At 44.7% G+C, this 16,032-nt stretch overlaps 2 protein-coding genes across 2 annotated transcripts in view; both read left to right on the top strand.

Annotated features, from left to right (window-relative positions):
* Window positions 1–7,942: 7,942 nt before the first annotated feature.
* Window positions 7,943–11,326, top strand: fmc1 (formation of mitochondrial complex V assembly factor 1 homolog). Its single transcript, XM_083648592.1, has 2 exons — window positions 7,943–8,080; window positions 10,227–11,326. The coding sequence occupies exons 1-2, from the start codon at window positions 7,952–7,954 to the stop codon at window positions 10,428–10,430; spliced, it is 333 nt and encodes a 110-aa protein (XP_083504718.1). The 5' UTR covers window positions 7,943–7,951; the 3' UTR covers window positions 10,431–11,326.
* Window positions 11,327–13,090: 1,764 nt separating this feature from the next.
* The window catches only part of LOC310787738 (heme-binding protein 1-like), a gene marked incomplete at both ends in the record, with an annotated part of 11,685 nt that continues 8,743 nt past the window's right edge, over window positions 13,091–16,032 (top strand). Inside the window, one exon of the mRNA XM_083649227.1 lies at window positions 13,091–13,168. Coding sequence (XP_083505353.1) covers window positions 13,091–13,168 — 78 coding nt within the window. The remainder of the gene's footprint in view (window positions 13,169–16,032) is intronic.

The following is a 16,032-nucleotide window of genomic DNA, read 5'->3' on the forward strand; positions in this document are numbered from 1 at the left end:
TTCACAGCCAATCACCGCCATAGTTCTTTGATTGAATGCGACATGTGATTGGCCCACTGCCACAGCAGCTACAACCCAGGGGGGGGGGGGGGGGGGGGTATTGAATGAAGTAATCTATTGGTATTGATACTGGTATGGTCTTTTTATTTTTTTACGATACCCAGCCCTGCCGTGTCCTGCTGTGCTCCCCAACAAACCCTTTCTATATTTACACGGAAGTGATGCTCGACCGTAATCATCATCCGACTGTAACTGTTCATTTGGACAGTGATTGCTCACTCTACCCACCCGGCTACGCTCTGGAGGAGCGCTGCATCCAGCACCATCTGCGTAGACCAGTGAAATCAGCTGTGATCAACTGCAATTTCCCAGCTAAGTGGGACACAGTGCTCGCATCGCCGTCCCTTTCAACCGCTATCTCTCCCCCCGCGCGCGTCCGCGCAAAACAACCATCAGACAGATGACAGCCGGAGGAGGGGGGACGTTTCACCTGTTCATTGTTCAGCTTGACATGTCTGTTTGTTTTTCGGCTGTAATCACAGTTAAAAAGAGTGAGTTTGTGCTCCGGCCGCCTGCGTTCTGCTGCGTGGCAGTTGTGACAGCTTTGACAGACTACCCGCGCTCTACAGTAAAGTGCCCATCTGTAGGTAGGCCTGCGGGGGTCACATGTGTGTGTGTGTGTGGACGTGGCGGGAACACACAGCAGAATGGGTAACGGGCCCGGGGTTACGGGAGCGAGTCCCAGGTGGCTTTGGCCGGTATGGAACCGTAACCTTGACCGCGCACGCACACACACACACACACACACACACACACACACACACACCGTATAAATCTAAACCGCTGTCAGCCAAATGATAGGAAAGTTAATCAGAGAAAAGGGGTCAATCGCCACAGCACCTGTGATGGATGGATGGACGGAGAAGAGTGTGTGGTGCGTGTGTGTGTGTGTGTGTGTGTGTGTGTGTGACAGAGAGATAGAGTGAGAGAGAGAGAGAGAGAGAGCGAGAGAGAGAGAGAGAGAGAGAGAGAGGGAAAGTGTGAGTGATCTTGTTGCAGACACATTCAAGGCTGTACTGTCATCCGCTCGCTGTGAAGCGCTGTGCATTGCGACACACCAGTGTGTTTCTTGGGATAACAACGGATAAAAATAACTGCAGGGAGAAAAGGGCAATGTAGTTTTTTTCTCTCGATATAGATTACTTAATTGATCTGTGTGTGCATTCCTATCGAGGGAACACACACACACACACACACACACACACACACACACTTGTGTCTTTTAAAAGAAGCATCTAGATTCTAGAACAACAGTGAGTTCAGATTCATTTTGAACATGGATGAAGTGTGTTTTTATCATTAGATGTGAGCCAATCTGACAATAATATCCATTCAAATTCTTCCTCTCTTACTGAACACACACATACATGATGTGAGTACACACATTCGTTCATACACACACACACACACACACACACACACACACACACACACACACACACACACACACACACACATACAGTCGGATAAAAACTATTTAGATGAATGTACATAGAGTATATGACATACATACATGCCATTAACAAGCAAGCAAGCAACAGAGATAGCATGTGTGCAACCAAAGCACTGTACTCACCTATTTAACCCTCAATACTGAAAAAATACTCAATCTAATTGATTTTTGTTTGCTGGGGAAATGGTAAGAATCACGACTATATCAACAAACAAAGATGTTGCTTGAGTCTTTAATCCTTCAGTGAAATCCCATTCAGATTCAATAGTTCAAAAAAGAAATGTTTAAAATCAGCTTTAGTCCGTTAGAAAAAGAAAAAAGAAAAAAAAGAGAGAGCGAGTCCTGAATTTGAGCACAGTTTTTGATCGTTGTCGTTAATTGAAATTTTTTGTGGTGTTCATTTGGAATCCAATCCAGGATTTAAAGGGTAATTCCACAGGAAAACAGCTATATCCAGAGCGCCTTCACCATGGTGACGAATGCGCCAAAGTCCCACTTGCCATCATCTTGGTGTGATGCAGAGGAGAGGCATGAAATCTCCTTCAAGGAAACAAGGGCAAATATTACAAATAAAATGAGGTGGACAAGAAAATGGCTTGTGTGGTTTGCTTCACTTTGCTATATGCATCTGTTTAGTGTGCCTCTCTGTTGCTCACACACACACACACACACACACACACACACACACACACAGACACGCACGCACACCAACTTCTCCTGTTAGTTTGCAAATAGCTTAATTCTTAACACAACCCCCCTTATCTTCCATTTCTCTAAAATGCCAAAGATGATTCATGAATAATCTTGTAATCTTGTGTACAATTGTAATTGTAATCTTGTCCCCGTGTAATTCAGTAAATGACAGCAGTCCAGTGGATGACGTGCAAGATGATTCCCAGCGAGCGATGGAGGGGCAGTTTGAACCAACAGCCGCTCCGCTCTCAGTGCAAGCAGGTCAGCCAGGAGTGAGCGGCGGGACGCGACATTTTGCAAATGGCAAATGAAACATGGAACAAACAAAATGGAACAACGACGAAATCAATATGTGGATCAATCGTGAGGGGGCGGTGAGGGGGGGTGAGTGGAGGTGCTGGAAGAGAAGATGAGGTACGAGATCATTCAAGAGATCAACGCTACGAGCGGAGCGTCAGGAAGTTATGGTAGAGGGAGAAGAAAGAAAAATGAGGAAAAAGTGGAGGAAAAATCCTTTGGCAGGAAGGTACAGCCAGCCTGATTTATGTTTTAGTCCATTCAGTTTGAGTGCTTGTGTGTGTATGTCTGAGGGAATGACAGTCAGAGCAGAAGGATACAGAGAGAGAGAGAGAGAGAGAGAGAGAGAGAGAGAGAGAGAGAGAGAGAGAGAGAGAGAGAGAGAGAGAGAGAGAGAGAGAAAGAGGTCAGAGGACCAGAGGGAGACAAGTCTGTACAGGTGACAGTGGAGTGGACGAGTGCTGGCTGAGATATCAGATTGTGGTTGAGCTCCGAAATCAAGCCTGGCTCGGTTTGACCTGATGTTCCACCTGATGATGTGCAGAGCTAAACACGCCTCTGTGCACGTCTACTGAACACCTCTGACTGTGCATGAAAGTAACATGAAAGAACATGAGAGGAGAGGGGAGGAGAGGGGGGACGTTGTGGTGGGGGACATTTGGGGACCGTTTTAATGGCGGGAGAAGGAGGACAACTGTTGTGCAACAACATGGGGGGAATGGCAGACAGATCCGTGGAGAAGAGCGGGCTCTCTGGCTCTCTGGCTCGCCGTGGACCTTGGCGGCGGAACACAAAGCGTGCCAGAGGGGAGTGACGTGAGGATGACATGGCATGAGGCGACGATCAGCTGAGAGAGACAGCGCCATGACAGGGGAGCCATGCCTGTGCCCATAGACTGTAGGCTAGCATGTGAAGACGTGCGTGTGTGAGTGTGTGTGTGTGTGTGTGTGTGTGTGTGTGTGTGTGTGGATGTGTGTCAAGGTGTGCTCGACGAATGGGCAACACACACACACGCGCCCGCACGAAACACACACGTGCACAGAGAAAAAGGGACAAAGACTTTGAGACAGACACTAAACACTAAGTGGACCTACCTATGGTTAGCATTAAGAATCGCCCCCAAAAAGGATGCATAGGATGGCAGGAGGAGAAAAGAGAAGGGGGGGATAGGAAAAGGTACAAAAACAAAAAATGGCATAAATGGGGGGACAAATATGAATGAGCCAATTCTAATTTGTCGAAAGAAAAAAAATCATAATAATAATAATAATAAAAAAAAAAAGAAGGTAATCAAAACACTGGTGGATTCAGAAAGTAGCCAAAGTTAAGGGTGGACAGTGAGTGGAGTGGTGGGGGCGGGGGGGAGGGGGGAGGAGGAGGGAGCGTGGGCTGCAAGTGAGCGCAGCGGAGAGGGAAGGGAGGATGGACGGATGAGAGGAATGACACAAATAAAAAAGGGTAAAAAAGGAAAAGGAAAAAGAAAGAACCAAAAAATCCCCCTCCTCCTCCTCCTCCTCCTCCTCTCTCTTTCTCTCTCTCTCCCTCCTTCTCGCTCTCTGCCTCTCTCTCTCGCTCTCTGCCTCGCTCTCCTCCTGGCGTGTCTGGCTCATAAATAGAAGAAATTGTAGACCAGGTAGATGGAGAAATAGATGAGCAGGCAGAGGACGGAGAGAGCGAGCAGATGGAAGGACTGGCCGCCTCCGAGCAGCGCGATGAGGAAGAAGAAGAACAAAAAGCGAAAGAAAAAGGCAAATACTCCAGTGGCCTCCGTGGTCTCCAGTCTGCGGGCGGACGGGGGGCTTGGCGGCTGCCAGTTGTTCCCCCTCGCCGGCTGCCTGCTGCTTTCGTCTCTTCCTCCTCCCAAAAAAGACTTCCCATCCAGATGACCACAAAAAAGCAGGAGGTAGATGTCCTCTCCTCTCCTCTCTCCCTCTCTCTCTCTCTCTCCCCCTCTCTCTCTCTCTCTCTCTCAGCTGAGCTCTGCTCTCACACGCCACTCGCACAGGTTAGACATTGTTGCAGCCGCGCACGGTGTCATCAATATTGCTCAGTGGAGGGAGAAAAAATGCATGGGGGCTGCTGCTAGACAAGCACTGCCTGCCTCATGAGAGAAGATACTGAGCTCTCTCTCTCTCTCTCTCTCTCTCTCTCTCCTCCCGCCCATCCCTGAGAAGAGGATGGGAGGTGGGCCCACTCACTGCATTAGTATTCATTGAGAGTGAGAGAGAGAGAGAGAGAGAGAGAGAGAGAGAGAGAGAGGGAGGAAGGGAGAGGGAGAGAGGGGGTGGGGATGGGGGTGCTGCCCCCCCCCCCCCCTCAACAAATGTTGAGGAACCAAGCCAGTGTGTGAAACTGATAAGGGACTGGCTCCCCCTAGAGTCAATCATCAATATATGACTATTAGGCCCACATCAGATCACTGGAAACACGGGGGAAATGATGTAATAAATAAGCCAGCTGAGTGACTTATGACTGCCTTCAGTCGTGTAAGGAAGGTATGAAACATGGCCAATCAAAACACAAAGACAGACATTCACAGCTGCATAATGTTAGCGCCCTGCATGGTATTACTTTCATCTATGTTCAATATCTATTCAATGTATTCAATGCTATCTGGTATTGGTCAAATGGAATAGCTTGAGCTTTGCTAGGTTTGATTTGAAACATATTTTGTGTGCGTGTGTGATAAAATGTGATCATTCTTGCGCTTTGTTGTTTTGACTCTACCCCTCTCCATTTTGTGATGGAATCAGGCAAAGGATTAAAAGAACTTGAATGGTGAAGACAGACTGATCCTCTCTCCTCTGTGTTGGTGTCCTGAGCCAAACTCACTGTTGCTATGGTGACACAACACCGCTCCCAAGTGGCCAAGTCAAAGCTAATAGCAGGCAGAGATAAGTCATCAAAAGCACTTTCAAAAGGTACATTGTCGGTTTAAATACTACAACTGCAGAAGGTTTGATCTATCGCAGTTTCTGCTTTCAGGAAGGATGTGAACATAATATTTATGGAAATGCATATGATACAATTTTACTGTATTTTACATGCAAAAAATATGACAATTTTGACATTTACTAATCTGAGGTAGATCATGCTGACAATCTACACTAATTGGCGTGTCCATCCATGTATGCATATATGTAGCCTACTACTGGTACTGCTGTGTAGTCTATCTATGTATGTTCCATCTATGTTAAAGCATAGTTATTTTGAGTAGAGAGAGAGAGAGAGAGAGAGAGAGAGATGAGGACAGAGGGAATACGATTAGCAGTCTCCACAGTCCTTGCTCTGCTGGCCCGTTTATCAGGCAGTAATTGTTTAACTCACAATCAAACTCAAACTCAATTTTGTTTGCAATGACAGGTAGGCTATGTACTGTTCAACTGAGTGGTGCACGACTTTGGACAAGTGCTGTTCAGTTCATGAATAATGCATGAGCCTGTTGAGAGATTACCATACGATGATGTTGATGTTGATGTTGATGATGTTGCTTATTGCACTTTTTATACTCTTTTTTTTAAGTTTTGTTGTAATGCTTTTAAATGTCCATTTTACTCTCTTCTTTTCTTTTCTTTTCCTGTCAACCATTTTATGTGAAGCACTTTGAATTGCCTCTGTGTATGAAATGTGCTATACAAATAAACTTGACTTGACTTGATGAAGCTGGGGATGGAATCCAAATAAAAGTACTAGACCCATTTCACAGCAGCCGTTTTGAGGTGTTAAAGCAGGAAGTAAAGCAAGTGTAACCAATACAATGAATGATGGTTCCATTCCATTTAGGTGTTTCAGTGCCAGGGCCCTCATTAATGTTATTGGTTACGGTTACACCTGCTTGACCACCTCAAAACGGCTGCTATGAAAATCAAGAGACTGTGCTCTGTGCCTTTAATGATCAGATCAATAGGAAAATAAACAATAAATGAAGAAGAAATAGCAGACACTTTGTCTGACAAATGTCTACTCTACCTTCTTGAACATTTTTATCTTTTATCCAGGGAAGTGGCTGAGCAACACGTGCTCTTTTCTAGCAACGCCCTGCGCTTCACGTTCCTACTGTTACACAACTTCACACCTGTGAGCTGCCAATACAAGCGCTACTCTCTCCTGATTGTCACTGAGCAGCTGTGTGCTGGAACACTTTCACAGTATTATAGAGAGAAGAGAACGCATCTGTTAGGCCAATGGTTCTCAAAGTGGGGCCCGGGGACCTTGGGGGGGGGGGGGGGTTCCAGGGGGTCCCCAGCAAAAAGAATAATAATTTATTTTCACTCGAATTCCAACCATAAATAACACAATAACAAGAATGTATGACTATTTTGATCATGGGTTTCATACACTTTCTGTAATAAAACATGTAAAAGTGTGACAACTTGTCTGTTCATTTGTTGTCTAGCTATTTTCCCTTAGTTTATTGTTGTTTTAATTTTGACTTTGGTATGAGTCCCGTCATATGTTACAACCATAGACTGTATATGCTAAATGTATAGACGTAGCAGGTTACAACCCGGGTCAAGGAAGTAACATATGAGGGGAGTTTACCAAAGTAAAAGTGAAAACAACAATTTGTTAACTAAACTAATGGGAAAATAACTAACAACAGCGACAAACGGAACAAAAGGTGCATCTGTGAGGAGGGAGAGAGACTGAAGACATGGCCAGGAGAGTGGGAGGCTTGTCACAAAAGTTAACATCTTATCAGATGGGGACCCTGGGACAAAATCTTATCAAATGGCGGTCTGTGCTCCAGTTTAGGGGTCGTTGACGTGAAAAAGTTTGAGAACCATACTACCTGTTCTCTAAGCTTGGGCTCCCAGGGACGAGGCACCCCCACCTCCAGAGACAGCAGCATGATGCAGAGCCTCATTGTATGAACCTGATGAGAAAGGTGAGGTGAGATAAGTTGGATGAACTTGGATGGTGTACAGTACAGACAATAACATTTAACTTCCCACCCATCAAAGTCAGTACAAGCACAGTCTCTCTTCATAATATGGTTAATTTATGGTACTGTATAGTTAAGCTATAGCGTTATGTCACCTGTAGAGGGTGACGTTCAACCATGTGAGGTGTTAACACTAGCTAGGGGGGGAAATATTTCAAATATAAATCAAACAATATCTATTTCGCTGTAAAACACAGGTGATTCATCCAAAGAAAGTAATAGCGAGGTGGAGTGGTAGGCTACAGGTAAGCTAGCTGTGCACGATTAATTGATTTTCTGTACATTTTTAAATATCCATGACACTAAATTGCTGTAAGATCATTTCAATAGGGAGAAAGCAGTATTACCATTTCTGAGAAGACAATAGATCTGACAACTTGGTTGTGAGCACGTTGTGAGCATGGGGTTGTGAGTCAAGTTGCCGCCTGGTGGTCATTAAATGACTTCATCGATTATCCGAGGTTCGATTGAGCGTGTCTGCGCCAATATCACAACATTCAAAGATGGCGGCGCTGTCAGCGCCCCACCGTGTCTGCCGAGGAATATTGAAAGAATTGCGTGCGGTCCAAGGGCCAAGTTACAAGAAATCATTGGCGTACAACTATGTTATGGATCAGTTTCGTAAAAATGAGGTAAGCTAAGTTGCTTGCTAACCAGCTGCGTGCCTTCTGGACCTAGCTTGTTGTTGCAGCTAACGCTAACGCTAACCAACTTGAAGTGCTAACGATTGCCAACTTGCTTATGAAATAAATAAGTTAAATAAAAACAGTTGTTTCTCATTCATGAAGCTTGTGGGAAGTTGAGTCGACGTTACATACATACACTGTGTTGTTTTTATCAACTGTAGCAGGTAACGTCAGCGTAATAGTTTGAAGACAGTACAACGCAAGGTGACAGCCTGACCGCGACATCAGAATTTCCGTAATGCAGGGTGGAAGGGGAAGGACCCGCCCTACTCTGCCTCTGATTGGGTTGGGTTTAGGCACGAGGAGTGATCATTGGTTAAGGTTAGGGGTAAAATATCAGGGTAAGCCAGTCAGAGGCAGAGTAGGGCGGGTCCTGCCCCTGCTATCCTGCATTCCAGAAATTGACAGAGGGTCATGTTAGCTAGCTTTAGCCAGCAGAGTCGGTTGACGGTTGAGTCGCAGATTAACTGATGATGCACTATTGTAGTAGAACATAGACACATCAGAGTACATGTTTCATAACGCTAAGCCTATTATTTAAAGTTTAATTGTGTGAAATTACCAGTTGATTGACTTCAACGTTCTAATCCAATTAATTGGTAGCATCAGCTGTCAATGCTTCCTTGAGTTTATATAAATTCTATAGCTAATCTTACAATGAATCTCGGGTTGATTGTGTCAAGGAATCTCTAAAGGTCTCATATAGATTTATAGACTTATATCTTATACTTATATCACGCTCCATTTAATGTTTTTGACTAGTAATTTTCCTTTAACCTTGGGGTATTTTATTCTAATAGTGTATATGTAAGGGATAATGTATACTGAGCCGGTGATTACTGTGGAAATAATGACCGACAGGTGAATGATTTAGCCCGACGCGCAGCGGAGGGCTTAATATTCACCTGAAGGTCATTATTTCCAGTAATCACCGGCTCAGTATACATTATCCCGCTTAGAACACGGCCTACAACTAAATCATTCAATAATCTGACAAAAATAATTATTCAAATAGATTTTTTAATAGCGTTTTCAACACAAAGCGGTTTCATTCGTAATTGGCACACAAGACACCACAGCTGCAACTGGTTGGCCTAATTAGTAGCGTCTGCGGACAAAATGCTCTTACCAACTGATTAATCCAGGTGTGGCAGAGCAGCGGTCGGTTGTCGAGAAATAATGACCGGTGAATATTGTTGATTGACCAATCAGAATCGAGTATTCGAGAGAGCCGTGTTCTAAATATATATATATATATATATATATATATATATATATGTGTCTGTTTACTTACTGTCTGTTTATTTATCTGTCTGTCTGTTGCTCGCTTACATTACCCAAAGTGGTACAGTAGGGCAGGGCTGTCTATTGAAATTAAGGCCTGGGGCTTTAAACATGTACTCTTTATACTTCAGAGAACATGCTTCACCAGGGCGATTGAACGCATGTGCAGGCAGCCACTCAAGCAAAATAGCTAGGCGGAAGTCTCGCTTACCATTCTGTATTTCTCCCAACATAGAGAAGGCCCAGCGGCATTATACTGTATTATGTGAAAATCTATAGGGGCTGAACCAACTGCTTAGTGTCCATCTAGCCTCTCTGACTGATAGGGAGGGGGGGGGGCATCTTTAGTGTGGAAAAGCATGTGATATGTGTGCATTTAGTTACAGTATGTGTTGTGTGATCATGAGGAAAGACTAGGGCTGAACCACGTCAGTTTGCTGCTGTGCATCATTTAAAAAAGTGCTATACACTGATTTGTGAGTGCTGAAGATTTCATTTGTTATTTTTGTGCTTTTTTGGTCGGCACCCGATACTACTCCAAAGACTGTGAGTTGAGCAAGCCAGTTCTTTCATTCAAGTTGTGTAATTATGACTTTATGCATAAAAATATCCTAAACTCATCGCTCTCTCTGCTCATTAATTGGAAGAAAAAAGATGGACACACAGTCATGGCTCCGGTGTAATGAAATAATTAAGACATAAAAAAAACATGACAAAATGGTTTGCAATCGTCAGTGTCCTCTGATTAAGTTATCATCTGGTTCATTATTCATCTGGTTCATTATTATATCTCTCTTCCCTCCCTCAGGTGACAGGGGAGAGGCACTGCCGTGCCCACCAGGAGGCGCTCCATGCCTCACACACCTACCTGTGCCTGCTGGCTTCCACCAGGAACCACCTGGCCCTGCACAAGCTCTACCACGGCAAGGGAGAGGTCACACAGGAAGTGGCGGCCGCCTTAGTGGGGCTCAGGCTGCCCACTCAGCCCGGGGGCAAAGGCTGGGAGAAGTGAGGACCAGAAGGAGAGCGGAGGAGAGTGGGAGGAAAACGGTGGGGTGCAGACTTTAGGAATGACTTGTCTGCGATTGGTTCATCTGGCCTGATGCAGTGGTCTGTGATTGATTCATCTGGCCTGATGCAGTGGCACCAGTGGGTTTGTCCCCAAACGGCAACACCTAAGCCTCATCTGAAATTAACACTAGAAGGCGCTTGCGTCTGGTGGTGGAAGACTGGACGTTGAGCAATCATCATGGACTGATTTGAGAAGTCGAGCCATTTCTAATGTTTTATTCTTCTACCATTATTCATGGAAAAGATATGTGGAGTATCTGATCTGACTGTAAGAGTGTGTCAACAACTGTGAAAATATAAGTTATGATTAAAGGTACACTTTGCCTATTTCCAACCATATCTCTATCTGAAATCGGGGTATAGTGTAAAGAACAACCCCATTTATTTTATTTTATGTTCTCTGTGTCTCTGGGGGTGCAGCTTCAAAATCTGTTGTACTTCCACGAACCAGTGGCATCATTGGTTCTCAGAAGAACAACAGATTTTGAAGGTGCGCCAGCTCACATGGCTGTTATTCGAACTACATATTTTATCCACAAACAGCAAAACTCTTCTACCGACAAATGAATGAGGAGCTCTCGGTGCAGGCAACATGGAGTGAAGGGAAACATTGGTTCATTTGCATAATGCTACCAACATTGTAATTATACAAATCTGGTTGAAAATTGGTAAAGTGTTCCTTTAAAGCTGTACATTACCATGTCATGCTGGCTTTCCACAGCTGCTTTTGTCTGTGTGGTTGCCCCCCCCCCCCCCCCCCCCACTGCTATAACCCACAGCGACTATTGAAAAGGACTGTAAATACATTTTCATTCTGACTCATTTGTCCCATTAAAGGATGAATCACTAAGTATTTCTGTCGTGTTCCTTCTCTTCTGAGAATGATGTCCTAATTGAACATGAGCAAACCTCCTGCGCATGCTTGGGCCAAATGGATAATTAAATCCAAGCAGGCATGTTGTTTGTGAGGTTGCCAGACAGATGATGTCATGGAAAGGAGGATCAAGCCGTTTCTGCGGGTATTTAAAAGATTTAGTGCGCATGTGGGAGCTCATCGAGTGGCATTTTGCCCTTTAGAACAAAAAACTTGCCTGTCTTGTCTTTTCTATCCAGAGGTTGAATGCTTGACAGGGAAAGTGTCTTGGAGAAATTTTAACACATAAAACAGTAAAGAAGTCAACGGCTTACAGAAGTTATTTCTAGTCAAATTATTACGTCAAAACGGGTCAAAGCCTCTAAAATGCAGAACTTATGTCATAAGGACCTACAAGCGCTTGGTGATCATAATTGATGGTCAACATGGCGAGTCCGGCTTACAGTTTCTCCCATTGTGAATCATCTGAGCAGCACGAAGCCTCTCTGGAAACTCTTCCACTCCACTGTGAGTGTGTGGTGCAGAGAGCCTGTCTGGATGGACCACAACATGCTGTAACATCCACCGCCCCCTCTCATACAGTAGCATCACCGGTCCAGTGTTATTATCCATCCCACCATTCCCCTCATTAAACCTCACTCTTCCCTCTCGCTTTCCAGTGGTGAGTAATGTCGCCTTTAAGTGCGAATTTAAATAGACCAACCCTATAGCAAAGCAACACGCTGTGACACAGAGGACGACACACAGTCACGCACCTCATGCAGCAGCTCCAAACTAACAAACACACTCGGTGCCCTGGGAAGAAAAGCCACTGCATACTGACAAACCAAGGGCTAGTGCCAACATCTCTAAGCCTATTGCGCAAAAAAAAGGGAAGAAGGCAGAATGTAAACATGCTTCTCCACACCCCGTTGTTTCCTGGCTGCATCCCTGAACAGGCCTGCTATGACACAGGGTGAGAGTGAGAGACACACCCGAACAAGAGCCGAGAGAAGGTTACTCTCTGAAAAGGGGTGTAGTGGGACAACAAGGGAAGGTGGGTGAAATGCCCCCTTGGATAGTTTACCCACCTCTGTATTTACCACTATACCCGGCTGCTTCTTGGGGGCATTTTAAAGAGGGAGCATCATCCTGCATGCGTCGCATACCAAGGCTCTGCATTATCTATTAAAGTGAATGTATTTTTAATGTCCGTGCAACCTGAACGCTTTTTGGGATCATTTAAGGCCAATTAAATGCACTAATCCGTGGAAAAATGCTGCTGTCACCATGATGCTCCATACAGTGACAGCTGGTGACATATTCTGACTGAGAGAGAGAGTCCAGAGCGGAGGAGGGGAAGCGGAGGGCGGGGACACGCCGCCTCGCCCACTGGATGCGTTTATTCCTTGCTTGGTTCGACAAAGGAGCGAGGAGTCGGCAGTTGCAACTTCTCTGTCTTAGAATAAAATCTATTAACTAAAAGAGAAGAAATAGCATATATCAGCAGGCCTATCTTTACTAGAACAAAAGCGCACGCCGTTCTCTGGAGAAGAGACTGCGCTCGGAAACATCTGGAGATAACTAACGTTAGTCCCATTTGTTTCGCAGGGTTTCACCAGGATTGGATGACTGAATAGCGGAGCTGTCAGCCGAGACTGAGCAAGACAGAGTCAGAGCAGCTCAAAGGGTGTGTTATAAAAGGAGAGGAGCGAGAGAGGAGAGGTGACCCGACCGGCCGGAACGAGATGTTTGGCATGATAAAGAACTCGCTCTTCGGAAACACCCAGGAGACGGAATATAAACTGCTCAGCACTGAAACAAAGGTAGGCAATGTGCGGACACCTGTCGGAGGCAACTTAGGTATACCATCATGTTGACGGCTGTGAAGCTGATGTAGATTTCTGCAGTGCGCATCTCTACAATTGTTGATATTCCCCGCGTAATCGCTCTTGACCTGTGCGTAATCCTGCCTTCCCGTCAAGGTGTCACGTTTCCCTCCCATTAGCATCGTCTTAATTAATTAATATTTCATCCAGTGTTTAGGACTAGGGCTACAACAATTGTTTTTTTTATCGATTAACCAGTCGATTATTTTCTCGATTAATTGATTGGTCCTTTTCTGCATTATCACTTTCCCCCGCCAAAGCCCAAGATGACATCCTCAAATGTCTTCTTTTGTCTTGAACAACAGTCCACAACCAAAAAGATAATCAGTTTACTGTCATAGAAGACTTAAAGAAACCAGAACATTTTCACAAAGAAGCTGGAATGAGAACATTTTAGTATTTTATATTGTCTTATTTTATTTAATTAAAATGTATTGTATGTTTGTATGTTGTATGTTTATTTTATTTTATTGAAAAAGTATGAAACAATTAGGTCAATGGCATTACTTAAAGTTTAGTCTCTTTTCTTATTCAACATGGTCCTCCTGGCCCTGTTTCCCTATAACCTTGATTGACAGTCTGACAGCTAATTGCTTGTGACCTATAGGGTGCCCGCTGTGCCACAGTGTGGGGCAAAGGGGCAAATCAGCTGGAGCCCCTCTGCCTTTTACACATACTCAGCAGGAAGTTTTTATGGGTTTCAGTTCATTGTATTCTGCGTTGCTGTGTGTGTCCGTGTGTGTGGTTAAGCTATGAGCTTAGCTATGGAGGCTCAGGGTGTATTCTGATACACTGACCAGCACTGGTGATTAGGAGAGTGACATGGAGAACAAACTGACCTCACTGAAAAGGAGCCCTCCCACATAGCAAAATTGGTCTGTCCCAAATGACGGTCCATGGGTGGTCCAGAGCTGGTACCCAGAACGCAGGCCACATTATGGCCCATGACATAGCCATATCTCAGCCAACTGTATGGCCACAGATGGCCCTATTCTGGCCCAATGTTGGGCCAGACACCATGGGGGTGTAGACCCCATGTGCACATTAACAGTAACATTTTACAATAAGGGTACATTAATTAGGGGTTAGTTAAGGCTTAATAAACTGAACCACACCCTTAATTAACAATTCACTAATGTGTCTAGTAATCATTTACTAATGGTGTTCATGTTAACTAAGTACTAAGTAGGCTATTCATTTATACATCATCTAATAGTTCAGGGTTACTTAATGGTTAGGGTTAACTAACCCTTAATAAGCATAGTAAGGGTTAGTTAATTAAACAATATTAAGCAATAACTAACCCTTAATTAATGTGCCCTTATGTTAACCGCATATTCAAAATGACTCTCATGTGTTCTCTTGACCTACAGTACACTACTGTAAATATGTATAGCCTCTGTCACAGCACACTGCCAGGCTGTGAAAGTGGCTTTGTGTTTATCCTGAGGACAGCAGCTAACTTTTGACAGGAGACAAAGGCAGGCAGCGAGAGACAAAGAGGACGTCCAGCTCCACTGAGCAGACAATCAGGGAATCAAGTGACCCAAACTGACTGACACATTTATCCACACAGCCACAGGAAGGCATCGGATCTGTTGTGACACCACATACCAAACAACCGCTGTCCCAAAAGCAAAACGAGTCTGTTGCAGCCGGCTCTCCATGTACAACAACAGATTTTCAGCCAGAGAAATGACAGTGGTCAGTATACTGTATGAAACCTCACATACTTGCATTAAGCGACAAGCGTCGTTACGAGGTTAGTTTAACATTGAATTCAGCTCTATTTGTAAGGTGGAGAGACAGAGGATCACAGTGAATAATACAGTCTGTGGTATACTGGATACTCACTACATCAGCCTTAAGTGTTCACTAAGGAGCCTGTGGAGGAGTCTAAAGTCGAGGGTTTGTCAAATCTCTAGACTCGACTCATGTCTAAATGAAATCAGAGTGTGTCACCTGATCTGCGGCGCGCCTGCCTGGCTCTGACACCCTACACTCTTAATTAAAACTGACACAGAATACAGTACACAGGAACTGTCTGGCTGACATGCACACTCACGGACAAGCAAAACAATATAGTGGGGTCATCTGGGTAGAGGTAACTCGCCTACCACCGCAGAGACTCAGGTTCAATTCCTGGAAGTGGGTACTTCTGGCCTGGTCAGACACAATTGGCTGTGTCCTGCGAAGCCGGTGGGGTATGAGTACTGGTCGCTGCATTAGTGCCTCCTCCGGTCGGTCGGGGCACCTGTTCGTGGGGGGCTGGGGGGGGGGGGGGGTGGGGGGGGGGGGCTGGGGGGAATAGCGTGATCCTCCCACGTGGTACGAAACCCCTCGCTGTTAGGTGAAAAGAAGCACATCTCTACAACTCCCCCCAGATCGGCAAAGGGTTAGAACAACGACCAGGACATCAGGGGGAATTGGTAGGGATGGACTGATATATCGGTATATCGGTATCGCTCGTTATTGACCTATCGGCAAAAAAGGTGGCGTTCACCGATCGCAGTGGCCAATAGCCTATTAGTTGTGTCACATCATTTCTGCCTGGCTACCGTACTTGAGCACCTATAAGTACTGAATAACATTAAGTAAATATAACTGAATAATATTTTCATTGAGTAGGTAGTTGCATAGTAGGCTATAAAGGCTTTTTTGAAACAGTTATTTTTCTACAAAAGAATATTTGTCATGTGAAACGTTATATTAAAGGTTGTTTGTTTAATAATTAAATTTGTATGTTGAATTTGTGCTCATTCAAAGATAGTGTGATGAAGGGCTCAAAATACTTTAAAACA

This window comes from Poromitra crassiceps, assembly GCF_964638095.1.
Source record: "Poromitra crassiceps genome assembly, chromosome: 13".
NCBI classification, from domain to species: Eukaryota; Metazoa; Chordata; class Actinopteri; order Beryciformes; family Melamphaidae; genus Poromitra; species Poromitra crassiceps.